We start from the raw sequence: 19,096 nt of genomic DNA, 5'->3' as shown, positions 1-19,096 counted from the left end.
TTATCTTCTCAGCGTGTGACCGCATCCATTCGTCTGTCTTGGGCCCTTCCCGACTCTTTGTTAATGTTTCGCTGGCGGTGCTCGGACGTGAAGGCATTACTGCATGTCGGGTACTTCCACCCTACTTCACTACTTCACTCCTACTCGTGTCCTTTCTGAATGGACTCCACCGCTTTGATCGAGTGGCGGCATGCTGGCATGCGAGTGTGTGGTGCTTGTAGGAAAGATGAAGTGATTCCTGATCCATTTGGAGGAGCGGTAAGCGGAGACGCCGGCCTGAGGAGCAGCGTCTGTGCGGGGGACACATGCGTCCCTGCTGAATTATTCAGCCGGGCCTGTAGAACCGCCCGTGGACATTCCCCGTGTCAGTCACCCGCCTGCCGGTGCCCGATGGCGGCAAGTTAACGTCACGGTGCGTCGCGGTGTATCTCCGCGCCAGCGTTTTTAATGGCCATGCTGCTCTGTGACAGGGTGTGACAGGGCTGTCACAAGAAAGCCAACATGGTGCTGAACAACGTGCATTCGTCTACGCACAGCGTGCCCTCACGCCAGATCTCTGCTTGAACCACGTTATTGATTGAATGTTATGCCATCGCCACTGTAGACCGCTGAAATTGTACCAAGTGCCTGTGATTCCTGGCATCTTTACAAAAGATTCTCTCACTCGCACCCTCTAATGGGGACGCGGAGGACAGTCCTTAAAAATGATATCTGTGTTGGTATTTTATTCATGTTAAGGATGATATTCCAGTCCCCAACTGTAGAGTATTAGCCACGACGTCTCGCATTTTGTGCTAAATCAGTTTGTCCCGCACAGGACTTCACTCTACAGGGGGGGCCATTTATATGGATACACCTTAATAAAATGGGAATGGTTGGTGACATTGAACACATTTTATAAGTGGTCAGGAACTTGTAAATAACTCATGAAAGAATAAAGTTACGTTAAAACCAAGCACACCATTGTTTTTCTTGTGAAATTACCAATAAATTTGATGTGTCACATGACCCTCTTCCTATTGAAAAAACAAAAGTTGGATCCAAGATGGCTGACTTCAAAGTGGCCACTATGGTCACCACCCATCTTGAAAAGTTTGCCCCCCTCACATATACTAATGTGCCACAAACAGGACGTTAATATCACCAACCATTCCCATTTTATTAAGGTGTATCCATATAAATGGCCCACCCTGTACTATCACGTTTAATATGCAAAGAATAATCAAATTAATCACGCAGAAATATTACAAATGAAAAATGAACAAACGCTGAAACATAACATCTGATCTTCTTGCGCATTTCAAAATGCATTTCATTTCTATTCTTTTATGTAATGTAACACATTTATATTACATCACCACTATTCTGAAATTATTTTACCCAACCCTGAACACAATGCATACACATCTTTGACATAACTGTTACTAATTGCCAATCCTTTTAACGTTTTAAACACATTGCACCTCTAAAGGGTCCATGAAAGGTGGGGTGCTTTCAGTAAACCCTCTGAGTGAGTCAGTAGCTCTGGATCTAAGCCCCTCTTTGGGAGGGGTGGGGGTGGAGACATGTGCCCCTGCCACGCGGTGAGGGGGCTCCTTAAGATGCGCCTCTAATCTGTCTAATCCGGAGCAAAACGGCGCTCGCACGCGGCACGCAGGCGCTCCAATTAGCCAGCGCCGTCCTCCTGGATCCCCATGCCAATTCTGGGCCAGGTTCCGTCCCTTGGAGAGAGAGCTGGCGGAGAGAGCGCAGGAAGGGGGTATTTATAGAAAAATGGGGCCTCAAAACACCCTTTTCGGAGGAAGAATTATTAAGGATCTGTGCTACCGCGTCCCAGTTTCGTGATTGGCTCTCAGCAAACAGGCTGGGCTGGACAGACTCGCCCGAGATGCAGAGTCAACTCTGAGACAAGGGCACTTTGGACGCGCGCCCACGGCTGAGGATGCCCGGCTGCTCTCTCTGACGGCAAGGGGACGACAGGGTGGACGCAGCAGTCGGGGCGAAGGCAGGAGGGACGCGATGAAGAAATTTCTGCAGAACAGAAGGGGGAGATACTCCTTACGTCAGGGCAGGTCCGGCCAGAGACATGCGCCCAAAGACTACTGTAAGTGTCCGTACGACATGCTTTATGGAGTTATTACAGGACTGGTGCATTAGTTGCGAGTGCATGTAGGTGAAGGAGTTAAATCTGTTGTAATGTGGGGGGAACATAACGGGAACGTTGCTGCAAGGCTTCATCCTGGCTTTTATCATGGTCTTAGCTGGGGAAACGTAACCTGTGGCGTGGGCCCGCCCTTGCTGTTCTGAGATCAGTGCGTCAGGGTTGGTCTTGGTGAGATGTCCTCTGTATTACTGTAAGGCTGCTGGTGTCCTTGGCCTCTATCTCGGGGAACCAGGAATAGCCAGGTGCAGGAGTCCCACTTCATGGCCACGCAGACGGTTTATCCCAAATGCGCAGGTGATGTGTCAGTGCCGAACTGGGTCTCGGTTTAATTAGAGGTGAGGCTACGGGGCCTTTGCGGCAAAAAAAAAGAAAAGAAAAGAATAGAATGTTCTTCTCTCGCAGTCCTCACCATGCCAGCTTCGAATCAGGGCTGGCCCGAGGAGTTCGGCTTCCGGCTGGGGGGCACGGGTCCCAGCTACATCCTGACGGTGGAGGAGGGCAGCAGCGCCCAGCTTTCGGGCCTGCAGCCCGGGGACCAGATCCTGGAGATCGAGGGGCAGAACGTCTCCGGCCTCGGAGCCCAGGAGCTGATTGCACTCGCCCAGTCTCAGAAAAACATCCCGCCCAGCATCGGGGTCGTCTCTCGCATACAGCAGGTCAGGGACCCCCCTTTCGGCCATTGCTTTCAACCTACTTGCAATCTTTATTGTCATATACAGTACAGCATACAGGACAAAATGCAACAAATAAGGCCTGAGGTAAACGTGTACGTATTATCTGATCCCTCAGCAGATCTGTAAACTGATCATTTAATCGTTGTGTGGATGATGCTGACACCCCGGCTTCATTTCCAAGTGTTTTACTGCATTGGCAATATGACGGGACAGAAGAACGCTCAGAAAGACGGCGTCTCATCGTCTCTCTGTTTCCCAGATGGACATCAGCCCAGGTCCCGACGGCCGCTTCGGCTTCACCATCGTGGGCGACTGCCCCCTGCTGGTGGAGGACTGCTCCCCTTGCTCCCCGGCGGGCCGCAGCGGTCTCAAGGCGGGGGACTACGTGATGGAGGTGAACGGGATCCCGGTGAAGCACCACGAGATGGCCGCCGCGCTCATCAAGGCCTCGCAGGGCCGCACGCTGCGACTGGGCGTCCTGGCCCTCGGCGGCAGGCAGAAGCGCTGGAGCGCCGAGGAGTCGCAGCCGAGCAACGATGGCCTGAGGCTGGACCGCAAACACAAGGCCCTGGAGTTCAACAAAAGGGTGAGACGGAGTCAGAACTTCTCTTGTTACCATGGAAACCGACTACTTCATTGCGGGTGTCGGTTGATGGATTTCAGGAGGTGTAATTCAGTTCACATTCCAATTCCTCTAGACGTCCCAGAGGAAGTGAAGGAGTGTATGAACAGAATATCCTGTACTGTATGGAATTTGAAGGTGTTGTCTGTGTGTGTGTGTGTGTGTGTGTGTGTGTGTGTGTGTATAGCTTTTTTTACTTTGTGTATATGCAGTTTTTAATGCAATTTGTGTGTGTCGTTTTTTTGTGCATAATGTGTATGTAGTGTGTGTGCTGCCACGTTTTGATGTGTGAATGTGTACATGATGCAGGTCTCCTGTGCCTTGTGGACATGTGTGAATGTGGACCTGATGCAGGTCTTCTGTGTGAATGTGGACATGATGCAGGTCTCCTGTGCCTTGTGGACATGTGTGAATGTGGACATGATGCAGGTCTTCTGTGTGAATGTGAACATGATGCAGGTCTCCTGTGCCTTGTGGACATGTGTGAATGTGGACATGATGTAGGTCTCCTGTGCCTTGTGGACATGTGTGAATGTGGACATGATGCAGGTCTTCTGTGTGAATGTGGACATGATGCAGGTCTCCTGTGCCTTGTGGACATGTGTGAATGTGGACATGATGCAGGTCTTCTGTGTGTGTAATATGGCGTATTGTGTGCATGTTTCAGATTGAGCAGGTTCTAGGTAATGACCCTGAGCTGAAGGAGAAGCTGTTCTCCGTGCTGAAGCACTACGCTGCCGAGAGGGACGTCGATTGGCTGGCTTGCGTCCTCCCCGATATTCTGACCAATGAGGAGCATCAGCAACTCATATCCAGCATCAGGTATCCACACGACCTCCCACACGCTCTTATTGTCCGTGCGTTTCCATGGCGTTGAGGCCTTTTCAGTCCCATGCGGACTGACCGCAGGTTCACGTGACGGTCCGTAGACAACGCAGCGTTCTGCATGGAGAAGGTCACACGTTCGTTCAGAGTAACGATTTGAAAAGGTCGCTGCCACAGCGCCCCGCTGACCCCGATTCGCATGTTTAAATCTGAACGTTAAAAAGGTGCGTACGGCGCGGTGTTCCCCTCCCGGCCATCAGCTCTCCAGGCCTGATCCCGCAGCCCCTCGACAAAGCCACTCATCCGCCGGCGTGGGCCGCCGCGTGTCCTGCCAAAATCACGCCGCCGTGGCTCTTCATAAGGACGGACGGAGGGTTGATGGGGGTTTTAATGGGGTTTACTCACACACACACACACACACACACACATTAATAAACATGTAGGAGGTAGCCGGGTAAACTGGCAAAAGGTCTCACTGTCAGGAACATCATGATAAATGAACTACCGCTCAATCCCGCGGGATTACCACCCCCCTCCATAATCTCTAATCTGCTTGAGTGGGAAATTCGCTGCCGTTTACAGAATGCGCTCGTGACGGGAAGAGAGCCGAAAGGAACGTCTTTACTCGTTTTTTTATCTTTACCGTTTTTGCATGAAACCGTGGATGAAATTTACAATGAAATTGTAATTGTTTGCGAGGTGCTAGTATAATCTGATGAGGATTATTATTGCGTTTACTGCCTACATCTAACATCTAAACATTTTTTTTTCTTTTTATGAAATTCTTAGATTAAAAAGGCCTCTTATGTATGTTTATTAGAAAAAAAGGTGGTTACTGAGTTATTAATGGTATTGACAGATCGGGTCCTAGTAAACCAGATGGACACTTTAAAGCCCTCGTGTAAATTGCTCTGGACAAGCGGGTCCTGTAGCAAGCGTGTTGGACACCACAGAGACAGTAGGAACGGCGGAATCCTCTTCTGGGAAGGCTGGGCCCACGTTACATTCCCGTATAAATCCGACGCCGTGGGCGTCGCCGTCTGCCTTTGTCACCGCGTGCTCCGTGCGATTGTCCTCGTCCTGACTCAGCTGTGTGACTGCGGATGCTTCGTCGTCCTCGTCCCGGTTTACAGTAACCCACCCGCACCGCCAGGGTATTTACCGACTGGTTAATGAAGCACCATGTCGTCTAAACATTACATTTATGCTCATTTTAATTATCCATTGCATTTTGTACATCTGGTAACAACAATTAATAATACATAAATTATACAAATAATAACATTTCCATGGATTCTTTTTGCCTTTTTTTTATTGTTTTGTGCAATATCTGTAGCATAAATGTCATATTGTCATAAATGTGTGCTTTAAGCCATGTAGGGGTAGGTGAATTATTCTCACCCACCTCTCATGTCCCCGTGTCCACTCCCCTCCCACTCCCTGACCCCGACTCTCTCTCTCTCTCTCGCCCATGAAATTGAGGGATTTTCTCTTTTTTTGGGGGTTTTGCGGCTGGCTCAGTCCGTAGATGCTTGACGCTCGGGGTGCTCGCTTCTCTCCTCTGTCCAGCTCCTCAGCTGGATTCTGTACTGAGATTTTGGATGAGATGAGCTGTCTAGGGTGAGTAGATTTAACTTCACATCGTGGAAGTTCTTTTTTTTTTTTTTGGGCTGAATCGGGATGCTTGTCTCTGGTCTCTTGATGTTCTACAGCCTGGCGGTAGGACCACCTGTCAGTGTGTTCTGCCGTTCTCGTCCTCCCCTCATGGCTACTGGAATAAATACTGCATTACGGTCGGGTGCTGACACCTTCTACTGCCATCAAGCAGCCAATCAGAGTGCATGCTGTGGACCCTCTGAGTAATGGAATGATGGATAATGTAATGTACGTTAGAGGAGTGAAGATTAAAACAGAATCGAGTTTGTGCCATCTACTGTGGCATCTTCACCGCCGTCGTCATCCACCACCCCAAATCCAGAAAGAAATTCAGGATCATGCTAAATAATGATCTTTTTTGCCAGTTCTGGACTCTCAATGCAGTAAAATGTATGTCCAGCGTTTCTGTTTCACACCGTATGGAAAGTGGCGGTATAAATGTTGAGACGTGCTCTTCTCCAGATTCTCCGGCCTCAGGCCCTGTAGCAGCTCCGGGTTCCCAGTTCACTGGTGATGTTGGGTGAGGGCAGTTCTCCGCTGAGGCTCTCTGCCTCTCGTGTGACTGTAGAGTGACGCAGTGGGCGGTCCTGTGGGTCTCTGACAGAAGGCGGGGCCTCGTGCAGCTTTCAGTGGCCGCGTCCCGTCCTGATCCGGCCTGGATCCTCCCGATTAAAGAACAGATTTGGATCTGATTCTGCTTGTCACGTTTCCAGCAGGAGACTTCGCAGTGTCAACTGGTTTTTGAGGGAATGGTGGAGTTTCGGAATGAGATTCCCAGACACCGGAGACACTTGTCTCTCCCAAGTGTTTTATTCGATTAGAGAGTCACACTTTGTGATGGAAGAGAGGGACCGTTGGGAGACCAGAGCCATCATCTGGGTCGAGGGGAATGTCCTGTCCTCCACGCGGAGAGATGCTAGAATGTTGAGTTCTCGTGAGGTTTGATCCCTGCGTTGCTTTTGATCCATTATAACGTTTTTCTGTTGTGAAATTTGTTCGTGTTTTAGGAGGCGCTGATCTCGTGCTGCTTTGAAAAGGAGGTGTATGAGTGTGTATGAGTGTGTGTGAGTGTGTGTGTTACAATCGGGAAGCACCCTGAGGAAAGGCCCGTGGCCCGAAGCTTTGTTCTTCTCAGTGTCATGTGATGTAGACCTCAACAAAACACATGCAACAGTAAGAAGGACTACTACGCTGTTATTTTGTGTTTCTGTGGTTCCTTTGGTTCAAATTGTAGAAGCGCCATGTAAATAATGGGGTGCTAGTAGACTAGCGGGTAACACACTCGCCTATGGACCACAAGACCCTGGTTCAAACCCCACTTACTACCACTGTGTCCCTGAGCAGGACACTAAAATTCTGTAAATGTAAAGATCTCCATTTTCTGTGCGTACTTGGTCTTCAACTCTCCAGCGAGTCTCATCATCATTACTGCCTGGAAATGAGCCTGCCAGGGCTCCCCACACAAGGAAGTCGGGGTACGGGGGACAACGGCAACACGACGAACGGCCAACTTCACCACTGCAATAGCAGATCAGCCGTTTCGTCATCTTCCTCGCCTTCCTGCAGCGCCTTCCTGCAGTTCCATTCAGGCGCCGGGGACGCTGTGGGAAGCCGAGCTTGTAGACGGTCGGTTCGGCGCATCCAGATGCGGGAGGTTTATTTTTAAACCCCGAAAAAGAAAGCGGAGGGAAGAGCAGGAGAAGAAGCGGAGACGAGAGAGAGTGTGAGCGTCAGAGGGAGGGAGGGAGAGAGAGAGAGAGAGAGAGAGAGGGAGAGGGAGAGAGAGAGAGGCGGCAGTGTGATGAACACCCACACACCTTTTCTATTGCTGGGTGCTGCGCTGCCGAGAAGCTCAGCGAGGAAGACAGTGGAGCTGCTGCTCTGGAAATCTCTGGACATTTCTGTCTTCGTGGTCCTCATGGACCCTTAAGGGCCCTGAACCTTGACGGGGCCAAAGTTTGGATCCGATCAGCAGCTTCAGAGACGTTTAGACCAGTGTAGGACCTCGTCAGAGGGACAGGGGTCTCGTGTTTTGGGGTGGGAGACATTTTGGACAATGTGCTTGTGGACTGGAATCTGATCTGACCTTTCTCACCTCCCCCCCAACTCCGTCCATCATGTTCGCCAGGATCTTCATTCCCAAGAAACACAGGGAACGCTTTGATGAGGCGGTCTCGCAGAACCTGCTCCAGCGCGTGTGTCGAAGTAAGAGCGTGAGCGAGGGCACGGCGAAGGGCCGCCTGCGTCGCAGCCGCAGCCAGGACCACCAGGAGCGGCCGCAGGCCTCCAAACGTGCCAGCTCTGTCCCGAGGGACAGCGGCGAGAATGGACCCGCCACCGAGAGAAGCGCTCGGAAGGGCAACCCTGCCACCTCCGCCGGCCACCACATCACCGCCGGGCCCAACCAGAGGTGAGTCTGTCTGTGTGTGTGTCTATGTATGGACTGGTGTGTGTGTGTGTGTGTGTGTGTCTATGTATGGACTGGTGTGTGTGTGTTTATGTTTGCTCCTGTTCAAGTGTTTGGATACTGGTGTGTGTGTGTGTGTGTGTGTGTGTTTATGTTTGCTCCTGTTTGAGTGTGTAGGTACTGGTGTGTGTGTGTGTGTGTGTGTGTAATATATATATTTATGTACCTGCCAGCACACAGTGTGAGTATGTTTCTGACCAAAATAAAACTGAGTAGGTGTGTGTGTGTGTGTGTGTGTGTGTAATAATGTAATATACAGTGAGCAGCATTGGGCTTCTAGTTCAGGTTCAGGAGAGGTAAAGTGGCGCTGGTGTACGGAACCAACCTGCCACTGCCCGCCTGTCCCGTCTGGACAGTGTGTTCCCACCCGAGTCGCTGTGACACTGGCTTCCTCTGGAGTGTGTGTTATATAACGCAGTGCGGGTTCCTGCATGTGGTCTGAACACAGTCCATACGGAACGCTGCGCCTGCTGCTTCACCCCTGTGGGGGGCTGCCGGGGTTAAATGGGTCAGTTACATGTTGATGTGTGTATTGTCTGTGTGTTGTCTGCATTTTTCCATAATGTGAGGGCATTTAGTAACGTAAATTGTGTTTGTAAATGTGAATGTGTGTGTGTTTTGTGAGAGAATTTGTAAATGTGTGTGGTCAGTGTGTAAAAGTTATTAATGGACTGGCCAGTATGTCCTCAAGTCCTCTCACGACGTCGTATCGAGCCCACCTTATATAAACATCGCACCCCCATCCGCCCCCTCTATTTTCCCAGCACTGGCTGTTGCCTTGAGGAGTTGCCACAGCAACCAGTCAGACACTTCGCCACATTCCCCTCTGAAGCGAAAACGTGTCTTTCCGTCCGTCCCCGTGTTCTGTGCTGTTCATGTACGGGAGTCTTGATGATGTCAGGCGACACCGTTCACACGACCTGGACACAGAACCCTTCTCTTCACTGTATGACCCTGAGTGTGTGTTTATGTTTTCTACTGGTGTGTGTGTCTGTGTGTGTCTGTGCTTATGCATGTACTGGTGTGTGTGTGTGTGTATGTGTTTATGTATGGTACTGGTGTGTGTGTGTGTGAAAGAAAGTGAAGTGATTGTCACATGTGATACACAGGAGCACAGCACACGATGCACACAGTGAAATTTGTCCTCTGCATTTAACCCATCACCCTGAGTGAGCAGTGGGCACCATGACAGGCGCCCGGGGAGCAGTGTGTGGGGACGGTGCTTTGCTCAGTGGCACCTCAGTGGCACCTTGGCGGATCGGGGTTCGAACCGGCAACCTTCTGATAACGGGGCCACTTCCTTAACCGCTAGGCCACCACTGCCCTGTGTGTGTGTGTATGTGTTTATGTATGGTACTGGTGTGTGTGTGTGTGTTTATGTGTGTACTGTGGGAGTGGTAGTAGCCTAGTGGGTAAGAAGGAAGGAACTTACAGAAGGAAGACACCAGCAGTTTATGTATGGTACTGGTGTGTGTGTATATGTGTTTATGTATGGTACTGGTGTGTGTGTGTGTATGTGTTTATATATGGTACTGGTGTGTGTGTGTGTGTGTGTGTTGGGATTTTTTATGCTGATATGTTGTGTATTGTGGTGTTGTTTCTGCAGGACACTGCGTGTGTACAGAGGGAAGAAGAGTTTTGGTTTCACTCTGCGGGGACACGCCCCCGTCTGCATCGACTCGGTTATACCAGGTACATCATCCTCATCGTCTGCTGTGTGGATGCTGGGTTCCGAGAAGAAAAATAATAGACTCAGGAACACAAGCTGGTTGATTCATATGTAATCAAATCTCTGGATGTGAGACAGTTCTGTTATTCCACTCACATTCTAAAGAAACCAAACTGAAACTGTGACCCATGAACCCCAATACAAACCCAGCCCGGTATTAATTGTTGGGCTTCCTGTGGGTCTGTTGACTGTCTGAGACCAACAGCAGAGCAGTGAGGATCAAGCAGAGATCTCACATCTGACACTGGTCCTTTTCAGCTCCTGCACTGGTTTTGCTGGTCAGGTTACACAACCGAGGCACTTTTGCTGCGGTAAATGTGTTGGTTTGTGGAGGTTTGGGTTGGGGTGACTAGTGACTAAACCCGGTAGCGCACAGACAGGGAGAGGGAGGAGAGAGGAGAGTGTAGAAGGTGTGTGTGTGTGTGTGTGTGTGTGTGTGTGTGTGTCTGCTCTAGCCTGAAGTGGTGAACTGACATGATGTTCAGAGTCTGCAGCGTGATGCTGTTTGTCTACTTAATGCAAGTGTCCTCTGACTCACTAAGCTGTGTGTGTGTGTGTGTGTGTGTGTGTGTGTAGGATAGATATCGACACATTGGCAGTGTGTGGGTAGCGATGAATAAAACCTCTGGTGACGTCACTTCTGGATGATGAAGATGTTTAAATTCTCCAGAATGTTCTGAATTTTGTCCTCTTCAGACAGCCCGGCCGAGGAATGTGGCCTAAAGGCAGGGGACAAGATCCTCTTCCTCAATGGACTGGACATGAGGTTTGGGACAGATCATCACCTGCACCATATGAACGAATTCAGTAAAAATAGTAGAAAGATGAGTAATATTTACGATATGTTTGTGTATGTGTGTATAGGAGCTGCTCCCATGAGAAGGTGGTCTCCATGCTGCAGGGCAGCGGCGGGATGCCCACCCTGGTGGTGGAGGACGGGCCGGCGTCCTCGTACTCGCCGTCCTGCTCGGACGAGGCGGAGCGGACGCCGCCGCCGCCGCTGGCGCGGTCCTGCTCCCCGGCGCTCAGCTCGCTGCAGTGGGTGGCGGAGATCCTCCCTCCCAGCATCCGCGTCCACGGCCGCACCTTCAGCCAGCAGCTGGAGCACCTCCTCACGCTGCAGGAGCGCTACGCCGTCTGCAAGGCGCTGGAGACGTTCTTCCAGCACAGGTTCTCCAGATCCTTCTGGTGTAATATGACCAAAATCCTTTTTATATTTAGCTTATATTTACATCCAGAAGATATTTTACAATGTCATCATGAGATGGACTGGCGTCAGATGCTTTATAAATACCGACTGAGGTGAATTATGATGAAGTACGAGGGACCCTCTCGTCTGTTCTTCAGGAACGTGGACACCCTCATCGTGGACATATTTCCTGTGCTGGACACACCGGCCAAGCAGGTGCTGTGGCAGTTCATCTACCAGCTGCTGACGTACGAGGAGCAGGAACAGTGCAGGAACAAGCTGTCCCGGTTCCTGGGCTTCAAGACCACAGGTGAGAAACGTGCAGAGTCGTTGTCCGTAACTCAGAGTATGATCGTGCTGGTTGTGTGGCAGCGCTAGAACCCGAGGCGGCACCGGAATCCCACCGGCGCAGCAGCTCCATGCGAGTGAGGGGGACCACCCAGCGAAGCGCCGTGAGGGAGCGCAGCTCGGACGACTGCATCATCGGAACTCACCTGGGGATGGGTACGGTCCTTCACCTGCACAGGCCCATTCCCATACACACTTATCCACAGAAGCAAACGTATCGATAACCTACTGATCAATTAACCCCCGTTGAGTCCCATTCGATGTGCATCACATTCCACGCAGTCACAGCAGCCCCTACTCGGGCCCGGGGCGTTTTAGAATACCGCCGCTTCCTCATCCGCCTGCTTGCTTAAAATGGGCGGGGCTGGGTGTGGCGCTTTTCCTGGATGCTGCTTTGTGTGTGTGGTCCAGGGGTGTTCACAGAGCCGACGGCCGCGAGGCCCGGCCCGGAGGAGAGGCAGTGTGGCGACGGGACGTCCTTCCCCGACTCTCCCACTTTAAGACATGTGGGTAACCTTTGACCCCCCCCCCCAGCCTCAGTACACATGATGTCTGCACGACCGCCGTCAGATATGAACTAAATGCCACTAAGGAGAGGACGTTGAGGTTTGAATTGCATTGGAAGTATTTGAAACCTATGAATGCAATGAAATATACCAGGTCCCTTCTGGATGCTTGGATATGGAGGTTATTCAAAACTATTCAGTATCAAAACTAGATTGAAATATTAAAAAAAAAAGAACCAGTACAGATAATATTTTTGCAGTAATTTGTCAGTTTTGTGCAATATATTTCGTTTGGTTTAAACAAAGTCATTTTAAAACCAAAATATGACTTTTATAGTTTGGGACTGAATAAACTCCATAGAAACATATCTGATGCTGGTCTGAGACTCCCTTCAAACCACAGACTGGGATGCAGTGCAAAGGCATGAACTGACCAATCTGTCAAAGAAACAAAACGCTAAAAGCAAATCTGTGGCTTTACGGTCATTGGTCAGTTTGTGTTTTTGTCGGGCTTCTTTCCTCTGATTGGTCGGTGCGTTCTGTCAGCCACTCATGTGCACCATGTGATCACACCCATGTAGATGTCAGGAGTGTACTCAGAGCTGGAGGGTGCGTACACAGCGAAGAGCGGCGTGACGTTCCAGAGCGGCCAGGAGACCCACCCACAACTCTGTTCGTCATTCTCACACTCTGGCACAGGTAACGCCATCCACTTCCTGTCCAGGTCACCGCCTCCCATGGCAACTGCCCACCATCGCAGTAGCGCTCACCTGCTGCGAGATGCATCATGGGAAACTGACGTGAGGAGCCCGTGTCTTCGTCCCGCTGCCACTGTACTTTCCTTATTTTTCTCCGAAGGGAGCCGGAAATCCGGGCTCTCGCTGTCGTGGAAGAACCCCGGCCCTCATTACGACCAGTACGCCACGCCGGCGGACCCGTCACCGGGGGCGGACTCAAACCCGTACGTGAGTTTAGACAGTCCCCCCGCGTCACCGCCGTCCGCCCCCCAGGATGAGCCACCCAGCCCGCTGTCACGCACCCGCAAGCTGTTCACCTTCTCCAGACCCCCCCGCAGCCGGGACACCGACAAGTTCCTGGACGCCCTGAGCGAGCAGCTGGGACATCGCGTCACCCTCGTGGACGACTATATGGGCGGAGAAAACGACTACGAGGAGGCACGCGCTTCTCTTCACACTTTACACATAAGTCCAACTTGGTGTCCATTGTCCATTTTTCTCGGATGGAGAGTTTATGTCGGGTTTCGGTGCCGTTTGTTGTTCCCAGATGAGTTTCCAGGACGACCAGGAGGCGAGGCTGTTGCGTCGGGGGATGAGCAGCGGCAGCAGTGACCTCCACAGCAGCAGCGATGACACCACCTCCCTCAGCTGCTCCTCCAGCTCGGAGCACATCACCATCCCTCCTCCACCCCAGAGCCCCCCGCCGCCTCCCCCACCGCTGCAGTTCACCGACCCGCCGGTCCAGCCGGCCCCTGAGCCCCAGCCCCCTCCCCCGCCCGCCTTCCAACACCACCCCCTCATCCCTGCGCCTCCCCCGCCTCCACCTCATCCCTTTCTGAGTGGCCGGCAGCCTCTCCACAAGGTTCTGCCCACCAGAGAGCAGCTCCAGAGCCGGAGGGCGCTGCCCCGTGCCCGTCTCGCTCAGCCGCAGAATGCTGCAGGGGCGGAGTCCAGCCTCCAGCTGCTGCACCAGCACCGGAGCCTGCCAGCCCTGCGACCTTCCCCGCAGACCTCGCCTCAACCACCCCGCCCCACACAGCACCCCATCCTGCCCCACCCCTATCAGACCCAGTCCAGCCCCACCACCAGGCCCCAGCAGGCCCATCAGCAGCAACAGCCGACCCCGCCCCCTCCTCCGCCACTGCCACCCTGTGAGCCCCCACCCTTACCCAAACCCTCCCCCAGCGCCTCCGACTCCAGCCACATGAGCGTGAAGAGACTGCGCTGGGAGCAGGTGGAGAACTCTGAGGGTACCATCTGGGGGCAGGTGAGTCCATAGGTGCTTCATATGAAAGTGAAAGTGAAGTGATTGTCACATGTGATACACAGCAGCACAGCACACAGTGCACACAGTGAAATTTGTCCTCTGCATTTAACCCATCACCCTGAGAGAGCAGTGGGCAACCATGACAGGCGCCCTGGGAGCAGTGTGTGGGGACGGTGCTTTTGCTCAGTGGCACCTCAGTGGCACCTTGGCAGATCGGGATTCGAACCAGCAACCTTCTGATTACGGGGCCGCTTCCTTAACCACTAGGCCCCTTATGTGCCTTATGTTCCTTTATTCAAGCCTCGTGTGGGGGGTTTTGAACAGTTTATATTATATATGCATTTTATTATGAATAATTATAGGTTTAAAATGCGAGTGTGTGTGTGTGTGTGTAGCTCAGTGAGGATCCTGACTACGACAAGCTGAGTGACATGGTCAAGTGTCTGGACCTGGAGCTGCACTTCGGCACCCACAGGAGCTCCAGTGAGTTCAGATCTTCTGGTGATACGCATCACCGATAGACCATCTGACTAAGACTCATGACATTTTACCCAGTGCCAACCGTCCAAACCTCCATCTGCCATTCCACGTGTCCACGGTCTGTCAGGTTTTTCATTTCTTTTTATTTCTTGGTGAAAGCAACACAAACTATTTTACATTATTAGGCAATATAACCAGTAATTAAACAGGTTAACCACAGTTAGCTGTGATAGATTTCCTCTAGTCTTGCGACATTCATAATTGTTATATGAATAACACACTCAAGGACATATCAAATGTTGAGATATTACCTTCACTATCACAAAATAGCCACTAGCACCTCAGAGCTGCTGCTGGCTGGGTGGAGACATTTACAAAAACACCCGTGATGTGATATTACCTGTTAAAAAAAAGACAATGACACGGATTAATTTAAACCTATAAAAGATCTTGAAGTTTACAGTATGGCTCTATATAGTCAAGGCGCTGACATATGAGTGTTATGTGTAATATTTTATTACTAATGCAGAACCCTGTCCCTGCACAGTCATCATGTCCACCGTCACTCACCTGCTCTGCCTTTCTGCATTTTTCCAGTGTGCCGTGCGTGTACGGTCTGGGCGCAGCATGGAGCTCCCACCATCCATCTCCCATCGCCGGCACCTCAAAGCCCCTCCCACCCGCTCATAATATTGCAGCTGTTAGAGCTGCCGCGCAGGTGCCTGGAGGACACGTCCTTACACGCTCATTAAATGTGCCAGTCTCTCTTCCAGAGCCCGCGTTCCTGCCAGACAGCTTCAAAAAGAAGGACGTGATCGGGATCCTGTCACACAAAAAGGCTTACAACGCCTGTGAGTACGGCGGCCGATATTACAACGCCGAGACGTCACCTGACCGTGGGTGGTAGTAGCCTAGCGGGTAACACACTCACCCAGGTTCAAATCCCACTTACTACCATCGTGTCCCTGAGCAAGACACTTAACCCTGAGTGTCTCCAGGGGGGGACTGTCCCTGTAACTACTGATTGTAAGTTGCTCTGGATAAGGGCGTCTGGTAAATACTGTAAATGTAAATGGATGCATAAAACCAAGTTTAATGTGTCTCTATAGGATCGGTTATGTGGTCTGTTGTGTCGTGTGTGGCTGGTAAAGGTTGGTAGTGCCTGTGGTGGAATATGAGTGTGGTGAGAACGTGTCGAGTGGGTGTTTGGACCAGCTTCCCAGCCGTTGATCGAGCGTTACTTCTGCTCTGGTGTGTGTCTTCTCAGCCATCCTCATCGCCCACCTGAAACTGTCCCCCGCGGAGCTGCGCCACACCCTCATGACCATGACCACCGAGCGGCTGGAGCCGTCACACATCAAACAGCTGCTGCTCTACGCCCCCGACGACGACGAGGTCAAGCAGTACGAACAGTTCAACCAGGACCCGTCAAAACTCAGCGAGCCCGACAAGTTCGTCCTCCAGGTGACCCCTGAACTTCAACTAAGCGTGCACATGCGCCGCGGACTGTGCGGGTGGCGGTTTGCTTGACCAGCTTTCGTGCTGCAGATGTTGCTGGTGCCGGAATATAAGACCCGGCTGCGGAGCCTCCATTTTAAGAGCACGCTGCAGGAGAAGGTGGAGGAGATGCGCTCCGCGTACGACTGCATCTACCAGGCCTCCCTGGAGCTGAAGGACAGCAGGAAGCTGGCCAAGATCCTGGAGGTAAGACCGCCGTTCCTCCCCCCAGATCTGAAACGTGCAGGCGTCCAGATGTATTTTCCATAAAGCCGAGCAGTCGGCGAGGGAATAAAAAAAGCTTTTCAGGCTGTCGGACAGCTGCAGCCTCTGCTGTTTGTGTTGGCAGTTCGTCTTGGCGATGGGGAACTACCTCAACAACGGCCAACCCCGGACGAATAAGACCACCGGATTCAAAATCAACTTTCTCGCCGAGGTACCGATCGGCGTTCAGTTCTCGACTGTCTGATGTGATACGGGGTTTGGTGTTATGGGGTATTACTGTGTGTTTTGCACAGTGGTTATATTAATGTGAGCTTAACACACAGAAACGTAGAAAATCATTTCAAATCAAACCCATGTTTTTTTTATTTGAAATTCACCAGGCTGTGGCGGAGACTTGATTTATTCCAAATGAACCATTACATCTTTGAATGCAGACTTTTGAACACAATGCAAATCTATTAATGTTACACCTTACATGAATAATGCTGAAATTAGAACAGAGTAAAACCAATGAAATACTTACACTTCTTATATAAAAATGTAATTATTCTTATTGTTGAGCCATCATTACAGGGAATGCGTTGCCAATGAGGAAATAACGAAATCATTTCATTGTTGCCCTGAAGCTCAGCACCACGAAAACTGTGGACGGAAAGTCGACTTTCTTGCACATCCTCGCCAAATCGCTCTGCCAACATTTCCCAGAACTCCTCAGATTCGCCAGAGACCTTCCGACGGTGCCACTTGCTGCTAAAGGCAAACAAATCTGGTTTCTCTAGCTGTTTAATTACAGAAATGGATTCAGGGTCGAAGTTAAAATGTCTTTATTTGCAATATATTTAATGAGCAGATTGCTCTGCTCTTTAGCTCACGTTAATATGAATTAATATTAATCAGCAAGTGTTCTGCTGCTGCAGTGAACCAGAGGACCATCACCACTGACCTCACCGATGTCCAGTCCACCATCCGCGAGATAGAAACTGCCTGTCTAAAGATCCCGCCCACCGCGGAGGACCGCTTCTCTGCTGTCATGAGTGTATCCTTCAGTGTTGGGTACTGCTGGTGACACACACCTCATCAGAAGGTTGCTGGTTCGAATCCGCCAAGGTGCCAAGAGCCAAGAACCATCCCCACACGCTGCTCCCCGGGCGCCTGCCATGGCTGCCCACTGCTCAACAAGGGTGACGGTTAAATACAGAGGGCGCATTTCACCATGTCACCGTGTGCTGTGCTGCAGTGTTTCACAATGACAATCACTTCACCTTCCTTATGCCATGAAGGAAAAAAGAAAATTGCTGTATGATACATATCACCATAGCACACTGCATACATGCCGACTCTCATAATTAGGTCCACACTGAATCCCCTGCTGAATAAATACTTATACAAATGGATTTAATAATGTCATAGTATTTTGATGTGGGCACATTTCAAGGAAGAAGATGTAATATTCATAGCAAACTATAATTATCATTATGAAATAATTATTCTCAATATTCATTATTATTTGAAGTGTGATGCCCGTAGTGGTGACGTTACTGGACTTTTCCTCGACTGTCGGACCCCAGAACTTCCTGGAGAACAGCCGCCCCGCGGTGCAATCGTTAGAGTCCCTCCACCAGCGGGCCATGGACGAATTCACCAAGGTGGCCACCTACTTTGGAGAGGACAGTAAGACCACCACCACCGAGGCCTTCTTTGGGATCTTCACCGAGTTCATATCCAAGTTTGAGGTGAGGAGCAGGAGCACTTTCTGCGATATGATCCGTTTTTTATTCTTTTTAACTTCTATCATGCTGTTCCTCGCAGCGCGCCCTCAATGAGACGCAGGCGATGGACAATCCCCGCACCCCCCGCATGGTGTCACCTCTGGCCTGGTGATGACAACGGGCAGGTTTACTGAAGCAGGGTAGAGTGTACAGTTCTATATTTGAATATAAAAAACTGAAATAAGGACATAATGCCAGTGGCAATGGGATACATTCATTCTTATAATCTGAGTCGTGATTTCTGCATCGGTTCTGTTTATTGCCCATCACAGCCCATATTAAATACAACAAAAATGACATCAGATTAACTAACTGGGCAAAAGTGCCCAGTTCTGACCTCATAATGCTGCTGCTTTTTATTTTTTAGAACAAATGATCAATGTGAGACTAAGAAAAAGCAGCCAGTCTGGAACTGTGAAGACAATAACCTCAAGGATGAATTTCCTTTTTAACGGACAGAAAGGTCACGTGACACCACCAGGTTTAAAATACTGTAAAGGCCTCGCATGTGGCCTGAGGTTATCCGTTACATTTAATGCTCTGTTTTAAAGTATTAGTTTTTATCAGTGTATAATTTGAATATTTCCTGTACGTGCGGTCACTCTGAAGTGGCATGTTCGTGTTTAAAGCAGCTGCACGTCTCACCGTAGCCGCCTACACCTGAATCCCGCCTGCTTGTTTTTCGAAATGAAATGACGGCGCTGCAGCCCAGTCAGTCGGCTTGTTCATATTGGTTTTTCGTGTGGGGTTGCAGGTTAATATCGGCCGCATTACTGCCTAGAAGCAACGATGTTCCTGTTTCTTATTGTGGAAAATAAACAGCTTTTGGCTAAACTCACCGCCGGTGGTCCACTCACTCGTGTTCACTCTGACCTGGGAGACCATGACATGAAATAAGTGTATTAACGCGACAGAACACTACTAAGAAATTCACACTCAAG

At 50.6% G+C, this 19,096-nt stretch overlaps 1 protein-coding gene across 4 annotated transcripts; it reads left to right on the top strand.

Moving 5' to 3' along the window:
* Positions 1-1,620: 1,620 nt before the first annotated feature.
* grid2ipb (glutamate receptor, ionotropic, delta 2 (Grid2) interacting protein, b) lies at positions 1,621-18,993 on the top strand. 4 transcript variants are annotated; one of them, XM_028987966.1, is made up of 23 exons: positions 1,621-2,104; positions 2,567-2,820; positions 3,098-3,424; positions 4,128-4,282; positions 8,070-8,351; positions 10,015-10,100; positions 10,834-10,903; positions 11,002-11,307; positions 11,485-11,636; positions 11,699-11,830; positions 12,086-12,180; positions 12,762-12,879; positions 13,039-13,355; positions 13,465-14,184; positions 14,580-14,667; positions 15,438-15,515; positions 15,932-16,128; positions 16,213-16,368; positions 16,511-16,597; positions 17,013-17,142; positions 17,304-17,422; positions 17,955-18,119; positions 18,196-18,993. In XM_028987966.1, the coding sequence occupies exons 1-23, from the start codon at positions 2,020-2,022 to the stop codon at positions 18,265-18,267; spliced, it is 4,191 nt and encodes a 1,396-aa protein (XP_028843799.1). In that variant the 5' UTR covers positions 1,621-2,019; the 3' UTR covers positions 18,268-18,993. The 4 variants fall into 4 exon arrangements, with proteins under 4 accessions (XP_028843799.1, XP_028843798.1, XP_028843800.1 ...); XM_028987965.1 differs by having other exon boundaries at positions 15,426-15,515; XM_028987968.1 differs by lacking the exons at positions 1,621-2,104; positions 2,567-2,820; positions 3,098-3,424; positions 4,128-4,282 and adding an exon at positions 7,092-7,114 and having other exon boundaries at positions 15,426-15,515.
* Positions 18,994-19,096: the final 103 nt, after the last annotated feature.

Source organism: Denticeps clupeoides, chromosome 8 (genome assembly GCF_900700375.1).
Source record: "Denticeps clupeoides chromosome 8, fDenClu1.1, whole genome shotgun sequence".
NCBI classification, from domain to species: Eukaryota; Metazoa; Chordata; class Actinopteri; order Clupeiformes; family Denticipitidae; genus Denticeps; species Denticeps clupeoides.
Note: the sequence above shows the minus strand (reverse complement) of the source record. Positions and strands in the feature narration are given on the sequence as shown.

Excerpts from the sequence above, each read along its gene's own strand:
- grid2ipb (XM_028987965.1), top strand. The coding sequence starts at position 2,020 with ATGAAGAAATTTCTGCAGAACAGAAGGGGGAGATACTCCTTACGTCAG. Across the intron at positions 11,637-11,698 it reads CCTGGGCTTCAAGACCACAG|CGCTAGAACCCGAGGCGGCA; the intron begins GTGAGAAACGTG and ends GTTGTGTGGCAG. Across the intron at positions 17,143-17,303 it reads GGTGCCACTTGCTGCTAAAG|TGAACCAGAGGACCATCACC; the intron begins GCAAACAAATCT and ends CTGCTGCTGCAG.